Source organism: Drosophila obscura, unplaced genomic scaffold (genome assembly GCF_018151105.1).
Source record: "Drosophila obscura isolate BZ-5 IFL unplaced genomic scaffold, ASM1815110v1 contig_96, whole genome shotgun sequence".
Taxonomy (NCBI): Eukaryota; Metazoa; Arthropoda; class Insecta; order Diptera; family Drosophilidae; genus Drosophila; species Drosophila obscura.
Genome location: NW_024542890.1, coordinates 565,069 through 578,539, shown reverse-complemented (window position 1 = coordinate 578,539; position 13,471 = coordinate 565,069). Strand labels below are relative to the sequence as shown.

General features: G+C 50.6%; 2 protein-coding genes across 9 annotated transcripts; both read right to left on the bottom strand.

Moving 5' to 3' along the window:
- Nucleotides 1–85: 85 nt before the first annotated feature.
- LOC111071897 (cytochrome c oxidase assembly factor 6 homolog) lies at nucleotides 86–768 on the bottom strand. The gene is made up of 2 exons (XM_022363445.2): nucleotides 677–768; nucleotides 86–615 (listed from the first exon to the last, which is right to left on the bottom strand). Exon 2 carries the CDS (start codon nucleotides 464–466, stop codon nucleotides 188–190), a length of 279 nt encoding a protein of 92 aa, XP_022219137.1. The 5' UTR covers nucleotides 467–615; nucleotides 677–768; the 3' UTR covers nucleotides 86–187.
- A 2,166-nt stretch (nucleotides 769–2,934) lies between these two features.
- Nucleotides 2,935–12,434, bottom strand: LOC111071832 (cell surface glycoprotein 1). 8 transcript variants are annotated; one of them, XM_041596126.1, is made up of 12 exons: nucleotides 12,216–12,310; nucleotides 9,570–11,066; nucleotides 7,017–8,675; nucleotides 6,592–6,978; nucleotides 6,266–6,516; nucleotides 5,857–6,191; nucleotides 5,541–5,782; nucleotides 5,275–5,465; nucleotides 5,047–5,208; nucleotides 4,422–4,959; nucleotides 3,983–4,356; nucleotides 2,935–3,909 (listed from the first exon to the last, which is right to left on the bottom strand). In XM_041596126.1, the coding sequence occupies exons 2-12, from the start codon at nucleotides 10,845–10,847 to the stop codon at nucleotides 3,735–3,737; spliced, it is 5,592 nt and encodes a 1,863-aa protein (XP_041452060.1). In that variant the 5' UTR covers nucleotides 10,848–11,066; nucleotides 12,216–12,310; the 3' UTR covers nucleotides 2,935–3,734. The 8 variants fall into 8 exon arrangements, with proteins under 8 accessions (XP_041452060.1, XP_041452059.1, XP_041452056.1 ...); XM_041596125.1 differs by lacking the exons at nucleotides 2,935–3,909; nucleotides 3,983–4,356; nucleotides 4,422–4,959; ... (4 more) ...; nucleotides 6,266–6,516; nucleotides 12,216–12,310 and adding an exon at nucleotides 12,418–12,434 and having other exon boundaries at nucleotides 6,864–8,675; XM_041596122.1 differs by lacking the exons at nucleotides 2,935–3,909; nucleotides 3,983–4,356; nucleotides 4,422–4,959; ... (4 more) ...; nucleotides 6,266–6,516; nucleotides 12,216–12,310 and adding an exon at nucleotides 12,418–12,433 and having other exon boundaries at nucleotides 6,864–8,675; nucleotides 9,570–11,069.
- Between the last annotated feature and the right edge of the window lie 1,037 nt (nucleotides 12,435–13,471).

Here is a 13,471-nt window from a genome sequence, read left to right as displayed (position 1 = left end):
TTCAGATTTTAAATTACATTTACGGAATTAAGCACTTAAATATGTGAATACTTGAGTCACCCCGCCATAGATTGGTCCGTACAAATAGATTGTTATTTGTTTTAATTTATACTATACTATAACGATACAAAACACAGCGTAACAACCGAGCGACTGAGACCGACCCGACAAATGCCGGCGCCGGCTTTTATTTCGCTGGCTTCTCGCCTGTGGCACGCTCATCCAGCGGGTCGTAGCCGTTGGCCATCTTTTCCTTGAACTGCTCGTATGTGCGCTTGCGGTCAAAGTGTTTCACCCACTGGCCGGGGCAGGACTGCTCGAAGGCCTTGCGCAAATCTTTGCAGGCGTTGGGTACCTTTTCGCCGCTCGTGGAGCTGTGCTTAGGCGCATTTTCGTCCAAGCACTTCCAGTACTCGTCGCGCGTGCTCCAGCACTTGGCCCGCTCTGCCTTGTCCGGAAAACCCATTGTGGAGGTGCTTTGTTGTGGATCTTGGTGGCCGTGTGGTCACGTCCCGTTCGCTCCTGTCGTAGTTTTGCTTGTTATGCGATTCTTTCCCTGTGACCAGGGCAATAGTTTACTGGGGTGTGGAGTGCAGAAGCAATGCAGTTACACAGCTAAAATTGATTCAATAACATTAAAATTCTATTTCCAGGAAAAATCACCGCAAAAACCAACCTCCAACCTCAAAATTACAAAACAAAAACATCAGTGGACTTATCGATAATATATACCGCCTGACCCTCAGAAATATACCTTCTCAATTTCAAAATATATACCGTAAATATACCGAGAAAATCAATTAAATTAGCCCACTTAAAGCCCTCTATTTAAAAGGGTGAACACCCTGAGTTAAATAATGATGTTTGTACATTTTTCTTGCCAGGGGCATTGGCTATCCTAGATCTCCACGGCGGTGCCCACGCCCAGCTGCACCACCAAATGGGGCGGAAACACCATATTTAAAGTTATTTCAAAAAATTGTCTTGCAAGCAACACTGACCACGCGCGAAATTTGAATGTTCGCTCGCATGAAAAGAAGTGGTGACTTGAACACGGCATTTATTATTTATATTCTTTATTAATCGGAAATGTTTGCTTTCGGCAATGTTTGTTGCTCAAATGTAAACCTATTTATTTGAATTATTTAAGTTCTTATGCTTAACAGTAATCGTGGTTGATTGCAAACGAAATGTGCCTCTGTCTGCTAGGGATTTTCATATGTCAGCGAATAAGCAATTTGTTTGAAACGATACAAGTTTAGGTGCGTAAAATTGTTCTTAAAATGCCTTTCTTTGGAAACAACATCCACTACATCAGTGTCGTGTCGTACAAAGTGTTCGAAACTGAATCGTAATTCTATTAAAAATAAAAACTCAAGAAAAACAAAACAAATAGATCGCAGATTCTGTGGCAGAAATTCTGCGTTCGATAACAATTGAAATATGTGAGTTATGCTATAATTTCTATGTGTGTGATCTCCGTTAACTACTCGTACATACATCAAAATCTTTGCTTATATATTGTTACACAAATACGTATAGAAATCCCAGTCGAGCGGTCGGAGTGTAGTGGGAACGCCATAGAAGTCCTCTTTGCACCCCGACCTTACGGCGGGACTGGGTAGAGGGCGATAGACGGGGGGATGGGCGGGCCGCTATGACTATGTCTGGACATGCATGAATATGAACTCTGAAGCCCTGCCTTCGATTGTACGGTTACGGGTGGGGGGTGGTGGGGTAGCAGACATGGATAGTCTGGAGTACTCATAACTTACAGTTAAGACTACGTATTCCTATTGTCCATACAAACATATACGGCTTATACCCATACACATGATGTATGGATGTACATATTTACATATGTGTGTATGTATTCATCAAACGTACAAACTCAATTCCTAATCTATCATCTACTTGTGTGTGTATGTTTGTATGTATGCAGTTCATGCACGTGGATCGTTTAGGAAGGTGTGGGGAACGGGGGTGTGGCACGAACTTAAATTAAGTATTTTTTGCAGCATAAGTATTCTACAATTTGCATAGTCAATTCTTTCGTGCGCTCCAAAATGCATTGCACTTTTGTGATCTTGGTCGATTGATACCTGTATAACCTGAAGCAATCGCGCGGATACATGCATATATACATATATATGTATATATATATATATTTATGTACGTTGCATTTATGTATAGGTAGTACTGGGTTCGGGCTCGGGGTGGGGTAGGGCGGGTAGGATTGGGGACGTTTTCCTTGAGGCACTTGTGGCTTGGCAAACTGAAAACTCTAAATACAAATTGTCAAAAGATCTGATATGGATCGGGAATCGGTTCGGAATTGGGGCCTAGGAATGTTGTGGGGGGGGGGGGGGGGGCTTGGGGGGTGTGTTTCTCGCTCACGAAACCAGTTAACCCAGATCGAATCTGTTATTGTGTGTGTGTGTGTGCGAGTATGGCTAAATACAAGTATCGTGTACATAGTATGAATATACATAATATATATGTACAAAACAATCATCACTTATTTATCTCTATTTTTGTTTTCTGTTAACGACTATCAGTACTTTACCCTGCTCATATACATATGTATGTATGTATAGACTGCATACAATATGCTATATGCTACATGGTATATGGTATATGGTATATGGTATATAGATATTATTTCATTTTTGATTCATTCAGCTTATCTGGTACACATATAAATCTACTTTTTTTGCAATGCAATATTCATATGTTCTCTATCAAAAAATGGTCTTCTCTCATGGTTTCGCTTTAGCTTTTGAAATTTCTTCAGATTATTATTGTTACATTCACGTGTATCTCGCGTACGTAAAATGCGGTTCACAGCTGTACGTCTTGGGGCTTGTATTTATACTATGATTAGCTATGAAACGCACTGTAGCTGTAGCTGTAGCTGCTGCTGCTTTTTGATGGCTTAAGGCCCAAGCCATATTTTCTTCCGAAACGATTCCCACACAACTGAGTATTGTCCGGCTGACTTGCTAGCTCTCTCGCTCTCGCTCTTCTTTATGACTAGATGCGCTTCTCTCCACTCCAGTCCCTGAATTAAACAATTCCAGCCACGCACACACCGCAGATAGAAATATACATATATGTACATAAATAGGGGGCCAGGGGATGGATACGGGAGCGATTGTAATGGGGCCTGCACATGTGCCAGTTTTCCGCACTTATTGGTTTAGTTACTGTGTCTACAATAATAAAAATACAATAATAATATTCATGATACAAATAATGGAAACAATTGCAAAAAACTCAACCAAAAATAATAATTAACAATCATTTTACATTTAAAAAAAAAATTAAATAAAATGCGTAAATCATGAAACATTTGGCAGTCGAAGAGGCCCTGCAAACGGATGGGTTCGCTGGCTCGGCTGCCTCTGATTTCGATTCATGATGCGATTGGTAAGGATATATACATATAGCATCTATATCAGTGGTCGGCACCGGCACGGGTCATGCTGCTGCTCCTGCCGCTGCGCTGCTGCTGCGCAATACAATAGCATTTTACCGTTGTATGTTGATCCGTTCTCAAAGCGGATAAATGTTATTGTATTGCTGCCGACCACTGCTGATCTATATTCATATACATATATGGCGATCTCTTGTTGTGGCTGCTGGAGCTTCTGGGAGCTGCTGGGAGCTTCTCGTGCTGTGATGCAATGTCCTTGGTGGGGTCTTGTCGAGGAGGAGCTGGAATCATGTCAAGTCTAAGCCGTATCCGGCTCGGCCGACTCCGCAGCAGCTGCCTCTGCAGTCGTCGCCTCCGTAGGCGAGGCATTTGTGCTTGGGGATTGGTTGGCATACTTGCAGGAGTCCGTCAGGCACTTGCAGCCAAGTGCGGAGCGATGCACTGTCCGCCAGAACTTCTCTCCGTAGTCGTAGCTGTGACACAGAAATATAACTTAGCGAGTTGAAGCTGTTGTAGAGGCCGGCCGGCTAATTGGCTAAAACTCACCAGATCTCTTCGCCGGCATCGATGTCGCGGCAGGCGAAGAAGGCGATCTTGGGGAAGCGGTAGTCCTGGTGCTCGTAGAAGACGCGCACGGCCAGCACATTGGGCTCGCATGAGTGGTTGAAGAAGCGGGTTACGTTGCCGTAGTAGTTGGCATCGATGCAGTGCCCGTGCTCCAGGTCGAAGTAGTAGCTGTCATCGGTGCGCCGATCTGCCTCTGGGGCGGTCAGAATCTCTCCCGTGTAGCAAGCCACAAAGGTGCCCTTGGGGACGTTGGCCAGGGCCCGTACACCCCAGCCCTTGGCCGGGTCCTCGCACTCCACGATCTGCAGCGGCGTTCTGGTGCCGTTCTGGACCACGCGATTCTTGCACGACAGCTGCCAAAATGATAAACGAGAATGAATGAGGACAGGCCCGATCGGAGAGCGGAGAAAGAGCTCACCTGGTTGCAGCCGCATACATCGTTGCACTCGAAGATCACCGCCGGGTCATCGTAGTTGAAGTCGGACGTAAGGCGGCTCTCGGCCGTGTACCAGTTCTGTGAGGAGGCTCCATTGCATTGGCACTGATCGCTGCTGCAGCTATCCAGGCAGGAGCAGATGCGCATCTGGGAGACGCGACGGTCGATTTGCACCGAGTTCTGCTGGATGATGCAGTTGGTGATGTACCGGAAGTCGGGCCACATCAGTGTGTCCGCTTCATCCTCGTTCTCCGACATCGTCAGCTCGTTGCGCACCGCCTGAATGGGGCGCGCCTCCCGCCCGTTTGAGGCGTCAGCACACACCACAAGGGTGCGCAGGCCCAAGGGCCGAAAGCTGCGCATCTGCATGTTGAAGCCGACGGTGCGGCCGCACTCCGACTCTTCGTTGGGTATGCAGTCGAAGGGCAACTGCTCGGCCTTGTTCTTCACCATCAAATCCGCTCCATTGGCGATGAGGGCGATGCACATTCGGGTCACCGAATGACGGCAGGCAATGTGGCTATGGATTTGTTTCGTTTGGTTATTCTCTTCCTGCTGCTGCTAATGACGGGTAGACGGGTAAGGGGGAAGAGGGAGACTGACTTACAGCGGTGTATCGCCCTCCACATTCTGGACATTACAGTCGGCCCCTGCCTGCAGCAGCACCGTGATCGTGTCCAGGCCATCGTTGTGCAGCGTCGACCAGTGCAGTACCGTGTTGTTGTCGTTGTCGCAGATGTTCGGATCCGCCCCCTGGTTCAGCAGCAAGCTGTGCACAATTATTTGAATTATGACGGGAATGCCCTATATTGTGGTCCAATCTGCCCTCACTCACCTAACAATGTCCGTGTGTCCGAGCTCAGCAGCCCAGACCATGGCTGTCCATCCGCCCTCGTCCTGGGCATCGATGAAGCTCAGGAAGTTGGTAATGTTCCGCGAGGCCTTGTAGCTCTCCACGATCAGCTGCGTGGCCTCCACGCTCCCCAGCTTGGCGGCAATATGCAGACTCGTCTTGCCATCGGGACCCTGCGGGGAGGGAGGACACAAGAGACTCAAATTAAAGCTTAAAACCCAAGAATGCAGAGACAGAGCCTTGATTACCTTAATGGCCACATCGGCACCGCACTGTAGGAAGAGATTGAGCATGTCGCACTTCTCGTTCATGACCGCGCACATCAGCGCCGTCCGCAGCTCGCTGTCCACGATGTTGACAAAGTCCTGGGAGCTGGCCCCCTTGCAGAGCAGCAGGTAGGCCATCTGTAGGGTGCCCGAGTGGGCCACCAGATGCAGGCAGGTCCCGTTCAAGTACTCCCGGATCGGTGTCAGCACATTGAAGTCCGCAGCTATCCGAGGAGTAGCCGAGGGAAATGAAATGTTCACTAGAGCAGAAGAGGAGGCGTGGGAGCAGTGGACTCACCTAGAATCTCGGCCACCCGCTCCAGATCATCGTTCTGCACCGCATAGTACATGTCGCGGGAGGTGAACTCCGTGGTCACGCGCCCGCTGGCCGACACCACGTGTCCCCGCAGAACGACATTCATCACTGAGTCGGGGATCAGCTGCTCGAAATTGATGGTGTTCATGGTTTGACTTTGACTTTGACCCTTGACGCCGCGCGGCGTTCCGTTCGCTTTCGACCCGGAGGCGGAGGCTGATGCAGCGGAAGAAGCCCTTCCCTTGGGCTTGGCGCTGGCCTTGCCGGGTCCCGCAAACTGGGCCAGATGCGAGGAGGTGGTCAGCTTAGCCGGTTTGCTGAAAGAAGAAGAAAACAAGAAAGATGAGCCCTGCCTGCTCTGCTCTGCTCTCCACTCCACCAATCCACTCACATCTTGTACTTTTGGGTGGCCAGAAAGACGGGCAGGGTCTGACACTTCATGGTAACCGTGGAGGTGCGTTCGGGCGTGTCCAGGCCGCAGTGCGGGCACTTCAGCACAAGCATGGGGCTGCTAAACTTGCTGCCTGGCAATGATCCTGATCCGCCCGGCTGCTGCTGGTCATCGTAGGGACTGTTGAGGATGAAGCGCTGGGCGCAGTCCGGATGAAAGAAATGCTGCTGCTTGCACAGTACAAACTTTCCCTGAAATGTGGATGTGGATTCGATTAGGAGTTGATTGGGATGATGCGGATGTCCCGGCATTGTTTTGTCACTCACCTGCGTACAAAAGATGCCGCAGCCGGCGCAGCAATTGTGGGCATAAAGGCGCTTCTTGTGCTCGTCGCAGAGGATCATGTAGCCAACTCGCTGGCTGGGACGGAGCAGGTTGTGCACCTCGGCAGGGAGCTCGTTGCAGCAGCCGATCTTCTGCTCGTCCACATTATCGATGGCACAGCAGTAGGAGGAGTCCGGTGCGTTTCGGGCGTAGTACTGAGAGCTCTTCTGGCACAGGCAGAGGCACTTGGCCAGTGCCAGCTTGGAGGTGGTGGGAATAGCATCGGTACCGGCATCGTCTAGGGATGCGGGCACATCCGCCAGAATGGACCTGTTCAGCGAGTGGAGCTGTTCAGCGTCCAGGGCTGCGGATCTTCCTACTGCCTGTGACTGTGCCTGTCCCGTCCCGCTCCAGCCCCTCCACGAACGGCCACGCGTCGTGTCAACTTCGCTGCGGCCTGGGGAGGATGGGATTTCAATGGAGCCACGGCACCTGTCCCTGTCCCGGCCGCTGATGCAGCTGCAGCTGCTGCAGCGGCTGAGGTCGTGGGCAGCTGCTCCTTGGCGGCGGCATTGCGGAGACGCAAGGTGACACTCGGCTTGCCCACCTGTACGCGGGTGGTGGGCACGAACTCGTTGTCCGTGTTGGAGCTGTCGTTGTCAGAGGCCTCCTCGCTGTTGTTGCGCTTGAGGCCGAGGTGCTTCAGGTGCTTCTCCTTCTGCTTGGCCAGCTTGCGCTGCTGCTTCTTGTTCAGCTTGCGCTCCTCCGGGGAGCGGTTGGCGGTCAACCTGGCTGCCTTGATGTCGCAGAGGAACTGATCAACGTCCGGGCTGGGCTTCACGCGGCTTTTGGCCAGCAGGGCTGCGCCCGAGTTCTCAATGTCGCGCAGCGACTTGGAGAACAGGCGCTTCTTGATGGCACTCGTCCCGGCCGGATGCTGGCCCCCATCGAAGCCGCTGCCATCCGACTTGTCGCTCTTCTGGCGAGACGTGGAGGAGTTGGATCCGCCGCCGCCGCCTCCCCCGCTGCCGGACGGCTGCGGCGTTTCGAAGTGAGAATCGCCCTCAGCCGCTGTCTCCCAGTGGGTCATGCGTTCGATGTGCTTTGTCTCGAACTCACAGCGCAGCTCGTCATTTTCCAGAATCTTCGTCGTGGGCTTAATCCGTCGCTTGGAGCGCTTCGGCAGCTGTACCTCAGTAGAGGCCATCCCCATGCCTGCCCCATGGGTCGAGGGCACGGTCCGCTTGTTCCCATTTATCAGGGGAAGAGACATGCTGGAGTTGGCGCTTCCTGATGCGGATGCCGAGGAGTGCGGCTCCGTTTTGGCCACCGGCGGTATCTTGGCCTTCCGTCCGCGCTTCTTGGGCGGCGTCTTCTCGTCCAGCACGGCAGCGGCGCCCGCAGTCCCGACCAGCTCTGGCAGTAGCAGGTCGGTCGTCGAGGGCAGAGCCTCTGTCTTGACCTCCTCCCAGACGGAACCGTCCGCGGGATGGCGGTTGCCCAGGCGGACGCTGCGTCGCATCCGCTTGGCATCAGCGCTTGGAGCAGCCGTTTCCCCTGTCTCCTCCTGCTCCGACTTCACCACCACTAGCTCGTTCAGGGGCTGATCCTGCTGCTCCTCGGGCAGCCTCCGCTTGCGGCCCGGCTTCCGCTCGACGACTGGCTCCTCGATGAGTGGGGGCGTCTCGCTGGATGGGGCCGCATCAAACTCTGCATCGGTTTTGATCTTCTTTGCACGACCTCGTCCCCGCTTAGGTGCTGGCGGGGATCTGGTACTGGCCACGCCGCCTGAGGCATCCTCCGCTTGCGTCTGCTTTTCTGGCTCCTTCTTCACGTTGCCCGCCTCGCTGCTCTCCTCCAGAGTTGGACTTTCCTGGACATTATGTGCAACTTCTGGCTCCGCCTCTGTCTCAGTGGGCGGAGCACACTCAGCAGCAGCCTGTGGCTCCTCAGCGGTAGCAGAAGTGGGAGTGGGAGTGGAAGTGGGTGTGCCCCTGCTGTTGCTGGGGATGGAGATGGGGATGTGGCTGTCTGTGGGTCGAGGAGTGCGACGCGAGCGCCGCGCACTGCCAGGCGAAGCTTGTTCCTGCAAAAGGGATGTAGATAAGGACTCATTTAATCCTCGAGCACCTAATTCATTCGAGCACGCACTTAATCGTCCTGAACGGAGTCTAGGAGTCTAGGAGGGAATGGTAGCCCTTGGCTTTCATGGTTGCCCCGGTAACGGCTCCAGCCAAACAGACAGATAGGGGCAGGGAGGAGTGGGCCGGGCCAATACATACATACGTACATACGTACATCCAATATATACATATGTATATCGAATTGTAATACCATCGTCTGTGAAGCATTATAGATTCCTGATCCTTGAACTGTTGTGGTAGTATTTAATGGAGGATATCGTTATCCCTCTGGGGGGGGGTTGAAAATTCCTAATCTCTGGTAGAATCAGTTTCTTAAGGTCGTACATGCATACATCCATACATACAAACATACATACATGTGTACTTATGTATGTATCTTAGCTGTAATTTGTGCGTCGTGTTGTAGATCTAGTAATGTGCGCTGCGATCAAAGAGCTTTAAGCTCGCTGGGGCTGTGAAAGCTTTTCTTTTTTCTTGCATCGGACATTTGTTGGAGCTAGCTCCCTGATAACGCAACAATCCAATCAGATACACAGACAGTGCGCGCACAGACACATGTACAGTTGCATCCCCTCCTCTGCTACATGGAAACACAACACGGGGAGCCCCCTCTATCATCCCACGGGGAATGCCCACTTCCTGCTGCACCTGATGGCCAACCGTCAGCTACCCCCCACGATGGAACATCGATGAAATAACCGTAAAACGGAAAGTGAATCAAATAAATGGAGCGGAGCACACACAGGCTAAGGCTCGGGTTTGAGGAAGACACACACACACACTCATATTCTGAATCCAACACACTCACACACACACGTACATTTATACATACGTACATTTTTATCAGCACTCGCCGCGGCTGCTGGTGGTTCTGCTGTTGCTTCTGCCTGGTCGCTGCTGCTGTTGCTGTTGCTGCCAGCAGTAGCAGCATTCATCAAATTCGAATCTGTTGCGTCAGCGCAGCAGTCGACATCTACGCCAACGCTGGCAGAATTGACAACAAGTGGAGCCGGAGTCGAAGTCGGAGTTGGAGTTAGAGTTGGAGTCGGAGTCGGAGTCGGAGATGATGCTGATGCTGTCGCTGTGGCTGTAGCTGACGTTTCTGGTTGTGATGGGGATTCTGTCGCTGCTTCTCCTGCTGTTTCTTCCAGCTCCTTCTGCTTTGGTGGCGCTGCTGCCCTCCGCTCTGGCAGAGGTTGATCCCTCTCCCTCGCCGTCTCAGTCTTGATGCCTTCCGCATCCGTGCTCCCTGGCTCCCTTTCCACTTTTACCGTAATTAGGCTCACGTCGGCTGCCCCGCTGCTTGTTGCCTCTTCTGTTGTGGCTGCGGCGTTGTCATCGCTGCCATTGGCGGGCGGCTCCTGCCCCGCAGCTGCCGCCTCTCCACCAGCGTCATTACCAATGCATTTCACTTCGGCACTGCGCTCGTCGCCCTCGGCTGACGAAGCTGCTTCGGCGGGAGCTGTGGCGGGTTTCTCCTCTTCTCTAGTCTTTTCTGCTGCTTCTGCCTCCGTCTCTGCCTCTGCCTCCGTCACTGCCTCTGCCTCCGTCTCTGCTTCTGTTTCGGTTTCTGCCGACTCTGATTCTTTTATTTCGTCTTCCTCCTCTTTAGCTGGCGCATCCTTCTCTGCTGACGCTTCATCTGCATTCTGCAGCCCTTCAGGTGGTGCCGCTGCTGCAGCCTCTACCGCTGCTGCAGCTTCTTCTTCCTCCAGCTTCACGGCCGCGGCGTCAACCACATCCGCCAGCAGTTCCTTGATGTTTTCCTCAATTTCCTCGGTCGGAACCAGTTGCGCTGCCGAAGTGGCCGCCACTTTCCTCGGCTTCTTTTCCTCCTCCGCACTTTTCTTTTGCTTTGGCTGCGGCTCCTCCTCTGGGTTACTCTTCTGCTTGGCCTGCTCCTCCCCCTCCACCTCCAACTCTTCGCAGGCACGGCTCTGCTTCTTGTCCTTGTCCTTGCAGGCAAACTGATTGTTGGCCAGATTGCGCCACTTGAGCGTCTTGTCTTCGGCCAGGTCCAGATTGAGCAGCGTGCCCCCCTCCGCGGTAGTGGTGGCGCAGTCGCTGTTGAAGGTGCTGGACATGCTGTTAAGCAGCTCCACAAAGTCCGTCATCTTCAAGGGCGAAAGTGGAGCACTGCTCTTCTGTGTCCCTCTCTTTAAGTGAGGAGCAAGCTCCCCTTTCTATGCCTCCTGTGCTCTCAGATTTTTCTCCTTGTTGAATTGTACGTTCTGCTCTTTCTTCTCTCTCTTCACATTGATTAACCTTCCGTGGATTCCTTTTGTCCGCTTCTGAATTCAATAGTGGCACTGCTGGTGCGGCTACTTCTGCTGCTGCTGTTGCAAAATATGGAATCGGAATCAATATTAATTTTCACCACGCAGCCTTCGGCAGCAGCAGCGCCACGGGCAGCGTCACTTCGCAGAACCTCCCTGCGAACAGCGCTGGCCAGGCGAAGAGAAGCCATCACATCATCATCACCATAGCATTAACATCGCATCGACATCCACATCCACATCAATATGGTACTCGGGGGTACGGTACTAGTGTGGGCTGGCTTCTCCAGCGATAAGATTGCCTATGGCGCTGCCTCTGCCTATGTCTATGCTTTTGCTCCGAGGTGAACCGAACCCGAAGCCGAACCGGGCAGAGCAGCGCGACGCGACGCAGCGTGAGCAGAGCTGTCGAATTTATCTATTTTGCCATCGCCTCAAGAGCTTACCAAGATTTTTTAATTTTTTGTATTCCTATCACTTTTACGCGAGCCGAAAATAAGAATGCAAATTGCAATGAAAAGGAAATTATAGTCGTATGGAAGGTGCCTCCTTCCTTGCCCTCCTTCTATTTATCCACCGTCACAATGGAGAGAAAAACCAACAACAAATAAACAGCGCCAACCGAGGCAGCGACCGAGACCGAGGCGAGGCGAAGCGAGCGCAGACGTTGACTGCGTTTTTGTGACCAAATGCCACAGTTAGCTTTCAAAGCATGAGGGGAGTTACTCCGCGAGGGGCATGGAATGGTTGGTGTAGGGGGGCAAACACGCGACGTTTTAATCGTTCACTACATAAATAAAGGTCCAGCCTTCGAATTATATTTATTGAAAATGTTTCCAACAGTTTTCCAACATTTTAGGAAAGAGAAGACTGTTTTGTACAAATCGCTATGCTGATTAGCTCACGTTGATATTTTTTCTCTTCTCTTGTGTGCTGCTGCTGGCGCTGCTGCTGCTGCTGGTTAGACTACTGCTTTTGCTTCGTCTGCTGCTGCTGCTATTTCGACTGCTGCTCTTTTTGAGCGCAGTTCCAACTTGAATATGACTTTGATTTATAATTTTCAGCTGAAATTGTTCAATGCTCCAAGTCCAACAACATGCTCTACCACCCAGCGGTCTTGCTTCCTTTCCTCTGTGGATGCAGATTTTTCGCTGCTTGGTTTTTACTACCACACATCGACGGCGACAATCAATTCGCGAAACTCACACTATTAACCCATCAATGGCCACTTGTCTCTGTTTCGATTTCAGCTATTTCAATCATTTGTCTGCCACATTGAAGCACAATTAAAATAATTATTAAAAAATTATAAAGAAAAGCACTCACACTCAAACACACACACACACACGCACGCACGCACACGAACGAACACACTCCCACCGACAGAGAGACGCACGCACGCACATACTTTTTTGTGTTTTATGCCCGCAGTTGGCTGCGCCTCATGGTAGAAATATTAATAAGGTACGGCCCAAGGTACAACAATACAAGGTATGGCCATCCTATCCCGCTCTTCAGTGGCTTAAGACTTTTCCACCCTCTCTCCATCACCTTGAGCCAAATGTGTACATGAACGCATGGTAAGACATATTAGGTAGAGCGTCAGCTTTCTGCGGTACCTCATTTCCATTTGGACTCTTATGCTATTTCTGTTCTTGGCGCTAAAAAGTCTGAAATAGTATCTTTAAGAACCACCAATGATGTGTTTGAAACAATCCTTTCTGAAATAACATGTTTTTATGTGTTAAAGTCGATCATATTGATTTTCAATGTGGTAAATCATGTGCTTTATGGTCGAAATCCGCTCGTTTAGTTTTACTTTAGTAGTTTTTTGGTTAACCTACGCGCACAGCTGTTGAGTCAAACTTGATTGTACTTTGGAAGTACAATTTTGCCGTTACGCTGCTACCAGTTAGACTACAAAGCACAGTCTAAGCTCTCCTTCGCACAGTTTGATTTTCCCAAACCTACCAGTTAGCTAGTAGTCTAGTACACTGGTATTACACTGGTATTACAAAAAATGATGCGATTGCGATTACTTGTTCGGGCAACCGATAAAACCGTTATGGCGGTTACATATATTTTTTAATTTGTATCTATGGGGATGGAAATTTTAACCAATTTAAAATCAAGTCATCAAGCCACTAACTTTGATCTGAGTACTAGGCTTAAGGCTAGTACCACTGACCATACAGTATGGTTAGTGCTAGTACTTGGAAATTATTGAGATAATTTCCAATAGCTAAGACTAGGTATTTGAAGGCAGTGTCTTGGTCTAATAATGTTCTATAAAGAAAGAGTCCTGGACACGTGTCCTTACGTAGAGAGTAAGTGACTGTGTCCCATCTGCATGCGCAGTTTTCGAATTTTTGAATTATATTCTTGACGTATAACTGTTGCTTCGTTTCCTTTGTTTCTGGCTAGCGATAAGTAAGTTGAGTCATTGATTTTTATATTAAAAA

Bases quoted from the DNA above. Each gene is read 5' to 3' on its own strand.
- LOC111071832 (XM_041596126.1), bottom strand. From the start codon at position 10,847: ATGACGGACTTTGTGGAGCTGCTTAACAGCATGTCCAGCACCTTCAAC. The intron at 5,783-5,856 runs GTGAGTCCACTG...CTCCTCGGATAG, and splicing joins GCGGGTGGCCGAGATTCTAG to CTGCGGACTTCAATGTGCTG. The intron at 4,960-5,046 runs GTAAGTCAGTCT...ACAAATCCATAG, and splicing joins GTGGAGGGCGATACACCGCT to CCACATTGCCTGCCGTCATT.
- LOC111071897 (XM_022363445.2), bottom strand. From the start codon at position 466: ATGGGTTTTCCGGACAAGGCAGAGCGGGCCAAGTGCTGGAGCACGCGC.